The sequence below is a fragment of the Tachysurus vachellii genome, chromosome 1 (genome assembly GCF_030014155.1).
Source record: "Tachysurus vachellii isolate PV-2020 chromosome 1, HZAU_Pvac_v1, whole genome shotgun sequence".
Classification (NCBI taxonomy): Eukaryota; Metazoa; Chordata; class Actinopteri; order Siluriformes; family Bagridae; genus Tachysurus; species Tachysurus vachellii.
Genome location: NC_083460.1, coordinates 34,971,965 through 34,977,964, shown reverse-complemented (window position 1 = coordinate 34,977,964; position 6,000 = coordinate 34,971,965). Strand labels below are relative to the sequence as shown.

Here is a 6,000-nt window from a genome sequence, read left to right as displayed (position 1 = left end):
GGTTCAAATGTGGAGTTTCAAACAAAATTGAGGAATCTAGGGGTAATTTTTGGTGCCAATTTAACGTTTGAGCCACATATCCAAAATATGGTTAAATCTTTGTTCTTCCATCTCAGAAATATTGCCAGATTGCGTCCAATTCTGTCATTTTCTGTTGCTGAGAGACTGATCAACACTTTTTTGTTTTCCCGTATTGATTACTGCAATGCCTTGTTGGCTGGGGTGTCTAAAGCTACCTTAAACAAATTACAGGTAGTGCAAAATTCGGCGGCGAGAATACTTACTAGAACAAAGTTAAAAGATCACATTACTCCCGTTTTAGAGTCCTTGCACTGGCTCTCCATTAGGTTTAGGGTTGATGTTATGATTCTGATACTTACCTACAAGGCCTTACACGGGTTAGCTCCTCAATATTTGGCTGATCTTTTAATTCCTTATATTCCATCTCGCGATCTTCTTTCTTCTGAAACTGGTCTTTTAACTGTTCCTTTAACTCGTTTAAAGTCGATGGGAGATAGGGCCTTCTCTTCACTAGCTCCAAAACTGTGGAATTCATTACCAACTGAGATAAGGCAAGCATCATCTCTTGGCACTTTTAAATCTCTGCTTAAAACTTATTTTTTTAGCTTTTAATTTGACTAATTGTAATTTTACATAGTGCTTATTTTATTGTCTATTTTTGTTGCTTTAATTTTAATCTTTATATTGTGTGTAATTTTGTTGCTTTTATTTTGCTTTTGTAAAGCGCTTTGAGATGTTCTTCTAAAGGCACTATAGAAAATAAAGGTTATTATTATTATTTTATAACTTTGTTGTAGTTCATCTTTTCTTTTTCTCTCTTTTTTTTTTTTTATAGAACTTTGTTATAGTTTATCATCTTTTCAGCAAGCAAAAAGTCCAGATAGAAAATGACTGATGAAAAAAAAAACAAAAAATGTCAACTGTCTTCTTTGGAAGATTTTAAGGTTTCAGCACATTTTAAAGTTTATGCACATTTTAAAGTTTCTGCCACTTCTGCTTTGTGAAAGAAATAAAAAAAAGTGTTTGAGGTTTGCGAGTCATTTTTAACATTTCCATTACATCTTATAATACCATTAATAGATGGTACAGTTTGAGTAAACAGACTGTAAACACACATTGTAAGAATCAAGTGAAGGGATTATACAACAAATTATATTTTAGAGTGTTGTACATGAGCAGCTCATTGTATAGACAGGCACAAAATACCATTTGTGCAGTTATTTAAAAGTGTATGGTGGAAAGAAGACAAGACTCATCATCGTCTTTTGTCATTGGGAGTCATCTTGCAGGTTGTATAGCTGCAAATACAGAAACTAAATTATTGTTGAGGTTCCACTACTCCAGGATGTACAATAATAAATAAAAGTGAACTCAAGGTCACAGCAAAGCAAATGAGTCTTTTTGAAAATATATGGTCAAAATGTGGCTAAAGAAAACCAGAGACAGATTTATAACTTTGCATAGATCTTTATTTTTCATAAATCTATAATTCATATATTGACATCAATTAAATAAAAAGGAGAAAAAATTAATAAAAAGGCAAAAATCTTTAAATTACATGAATATGACAATGCACAAAAATAGGTCTTATTTTATATTAATGTAGTTGTTCTATCTCAGATATATACTAAAGTCTTTCAACAATAAGAATTTCGGACAACTCAAACTGGGCTAAGAAGAAGTGCCTGGTGGTAAAATGTGTTTGGTTGTGTGAGAGACACTACTGACTCTGAAATGTGTGAAACATGGCAAGATCACACCTATCTTAAAATCTAAAATGAAAATATTCCCTATCTATCAAGTGAGTCTTATCCTGCAGTTTTACGGTCTTGTGTTGCGTGCACATTTCAGGTTCCTGTCTTTGGTCATGCCTTCCGCAAAACCCAATAATCCTGCAGGACTCTGTGGGTGCTAAATGCTTGTGTTTAAAAATAAAACCTTCATAAGAATACATCAAGCTGTTAGTTTAATGTCAGACTTCATCCTAAGATGATACATCCATTCGAGTTCACCATTGCTACACTAGGGTAATAATATTAAACATCACACTAGCAAGCAACAGGTTGCTGAGGTCACTTCAGATTTGTCCCTTGTGGAGACTGAAACATTACTGTTTGTAGTTATTTAGGATAAATTATTTTAAGGTTCAGACTGTGCAATACATATACATTATGTATATCATATGACCTTCATTAGAAAAGCATTTTAATGTTCAATGGATCAATTGTTTTTTTGTACAACAAAAACAATATGCAGATACACAATAAAGAATAGGCAATCTGGGGAATCATTTTTGGCATTTCAGCATTTTATAATCAATTTACATAAATGAATGTCACCAGGCTTTATTTTTTGTGAATGGTCTTTAAAAAAAAAAAAATTAAGAAAAAAAAAAGAAAAGGCTGTCACTTGCTAGTGTGAATACACAATGTCCATCAAATCTGGAAGGCAGGAGGCCCATTAAATCTTATCTCTATTAATAATGGCCAAAGAAGCCAACTCTATCTCTGATACAGAACTTCATTATATCCCATTACGTAATTCTAAACAAATCTTAAGTCACATTGTTATGTCAAAGTTGTTTTACAGACATGGCTCTAGATGCGTGTAAATTTCCATTTTTTCCTCCATAACACTTAAAATATAGAATGGAAATTAGTGTTCTTAGATGCATTCTGGTCCTTTTTTGTTGAACTCTGACATTCTGATTCCTATAAATGCTCTGTGTATAATTGTTCATTTAAGTTGGACTGAACAGACTAATGCAAAGCAAAGGAAAAGGATGAATTAAATATAAGGGAAAATAAACAAAAAATGTAAATATATATACACACATACGTCATTTACATTAACTTTGGAAAACGTGAAAGAAAATCAAATAACAAATCTGGAGGTAATGTAATGAAAGAATGAGAAAAGAAAGAAAGTAAACAATATTAATCTTTTAGTAAATTATAAACCTCCAAGGCAGGATTTAGTTAATGATTTAAAAGTATGGAAGGTCATATTACCTAAAAGAATATTTGCTAAAAAAAACAAAGATATTTAACTGGGTATATAAGAACTTCAAGAACATCCTATTGCTCTTAACAATTGCGCTATACTTACTACAAACATGTATACCCCAGAGGGAAAAAATATAAAAGTGACAAACTAAGTATTCAGGTATGGGATGGTAATGCTTTTGAAGTGATGACCATTTAATATGCTAGAGCCTAAACGTGAAGTGAAGTGTATTTAAAAAACTATGTAGCCTTAATATTAAATTCAATGTGGTACAATCATCTACTGCAGACTTGTGGAAGAAGCGGGATTAAAACCTACCCAAACTACACGCTTACTCAGCATGTTGTTACTAGAAGACATTTGAAAAGACTGATGGTAAGAATGGCATCTGTTATTAATGCTACAAAAACTAAATAAGAAAACGGGTGTGAAATCTCAAAAGATCCATCTATGACCCAACGGTCTTCCAAACATTCTCAGGCAATTTCTAGATTTATTAAAAACAAAACAAACCTTAAAACCCTGCCAACAATGTCTGTTCAAAACCATAATTAGTTATGGGTTCGAGTAGCCACATCATTGAAGACAAATTGAAGTAACCTGATGTTCAATTTGATAATTTCTCCAACCAGATTAATCTAGAATGATCTACTCTGCTTCCCTGCCTCACACAATAGCTGCACTTAAGTGTTGGCTTGAGCCCTTGAAGTTTCATTCGCAAAAAGTCACTCGCTTACAGGACTCGCCATGCCCACATACAATATAAATACAAGTGAAACGAACATCGGAAGGAAGTTAAACTGCCTTATCTCTTCTCAGTTTTTTCATTGGTTTCAGGTTTCTTTGCTCTGCTAGAGTTTCTCTCAAGGCCTCAAATGGAGTTCATTTCAGAACACTGCTGCAAAACCAACTCCAGGAAGTTTAGAAGAAAGCATGAGGTTCAGCAGTGTGAACTGCCTTCAAGAAAAAGAAAAACTCAGCATATGAAAGTCTTTGTAGAAGAACTATGCTTGGGGTCTGCATTGTGAATCTGTGTGTGCATGCTAGCCTGAATAACAACAAAGAGAACATTAAAAAAAAAAAAATAAATAAAAAAATCTGTGCTTTAAAAGCCCCCCCCACATAAGAATAAGATTTACATGATTCATTTGAGATTAAGATTCAGATTAATGGCCAGATTGGACACTTCTGATACATACTATAATAGAATTTCTTTCTTTGATCTCATTCAGCAACATGTGGTGGGACTGAAAAGAAGAGTAAGAGACTAAATGACAATCATTGTGTTTATTGTGTTTTTGGAGAGTTCTGCTGGCAAGCCTGGGACAAATTTGTCTCATCATCCAGCACCTCAGCCATGGAGGTTTTCTTTTAGAGGCACTGATGCCAGGTGAGCAAGAAAATGTGTGTTCAGAGTGGCCCTGACATTACAGCTCACCACAAAGGGAAAATTGCTAATAAATAAACAGCAAGATCAAACCCAAAGAAAGAAAAGGGAAACAAGCCCAAAGACCATAAATTCAGAAAGAAAATTAAAGAACATTGAGGAGAGGACAGAGAGTAAAATTGTGTGTGGGGGGTTAAAGAGCACTTTGTGTTTTGATGAAAGCAGTTCTCTCATTGTGGATATCAAACTCATCGTTCTCTGACTCAGAGTTGCCCCCATCTTCATTCCACACGCTTGGGATACCTTTGTAGGAAATGATGCCACTGCGTGACATGCCCAGGCCGAAGCTGGAACGCATTACGGAGCCCAGGCTGGCTTCAGAACTGTACACTTTACTGAGGCTATAGGAGCGGAACTGCAGCAGGCCAAACACCACTACAAAAGTGGCTGCAATAAAGGCACAGCAGAGCACTGCCACAGTAGCAGGCAGACTGGACGAGAGCTGTAGATTCAGGATACCAGAAGAGGCACTGCCATGGGATGGGAAAATAGCATCGGGGGATTCGCGCTGAATCTGGTTTTGGTGCTGGCACATGCCACTGAGTTGGTCCAGGTGGCTGTGGGGTGGACATGAAAGGCAGTCTTTTGGCCCTGTGCCACTGCAGGTAAGGCAGAGCACATGGCAGGGCTTGCAGGTCGGATGCAGTACAGCGTCCATTTCATTATAGGAGGAAAGCTCATATACGGAGACTGACGTGAAGCCTGCAGGGCAATCGCGTACACAACCGTGCATGTACATGTAGAACCCAGGGTTGCACTCTGTATGTAAAAAAAATAAAATAAATAATAAAAAAGTATATATTAAATAAATGCGGTTATAGTTGCACAGAGAAGGAAAACGGCTTATGCTGTCTTATGAACACAAGCAGTACAGAAACAGTAATTTTGTACACTCCGACACTGGATTCAGATGAGAATCACTTATTAACTCCCTACTAAATAGAATGACCAGATGATTTCCATATTTTTTCCTATGAATTGCAGCAAAGCACCGTCAGGATTCATAGGAAAAATAGCAAAGGATCTATATCTTTGCATACCTTACAAGACAAGTATTCAATTCTGCAAATAATAAATAATGTAAGAAATAGCTTAGTACTTGGTTGTAAGTCTTGTAGCAATAACAGCTCTAGAGATTTGGAGAGAATTTTAAAACGGCAAATAAATCACATTTGCCAATGGGCAGGTAATTAAGCTCAGTTATAGCTACTCTCCTTATGACAGCATGAATGGGAACTGTCTGTTCCTGAGGACTGACTTAAATTTTCTCTGCTTTGTAAAGACCCACACAAGAGGAATAGAAAGAGACTCACACAAAGGTTTAGGCACAGAGCACCTGTAACCAGCAAAGCATTAGAAACCACTTACTGTAAATGCGTATTAGCTAGCCACTTAAAAAAAACTTTGAGAAAATGTAAAAATTAATATTATGATGTATGTATTTTGACTGAAAAGGTTAGTTTGAATAACTGCATTTGAATGCAGAGTGCTGGGTAGAAAATATGGTTTATAGGTTTAATTAAAGC

At 35.5% G+C, this 6,000-nt stretch overlaps 1 protein-coding gene across 3 annotated transcripts in view; it reads right to left on the bottom strand.

Moving 5' to 3' along the window:
• Nucleotides 1–1,468: 1,468 nt before the first annotated feature.
• The window catches only part of furina (furin (paired basic amino acid cleaving enzyme) a), a 74,169-nt gene continuing 69,637 nt past the window's right edge, over nt 1,469–6,000 (bottom strand). For all 3 annotated transcript variants that reach the window (XM_060884511.1, XM_060884495.1, XM_060884503.1), the window contains exon 16: nt 1,469–5,233. In XM_060884511.1, the coding sequence (XP_060740494.1) occupies nt 4,608–5,233 (626 nt within the window). In that variant the 3' untranslated portion in view covers nt 1,469–4,607. The remainder of the gene's footprint in view (nt 5,234–6,000) is intronic.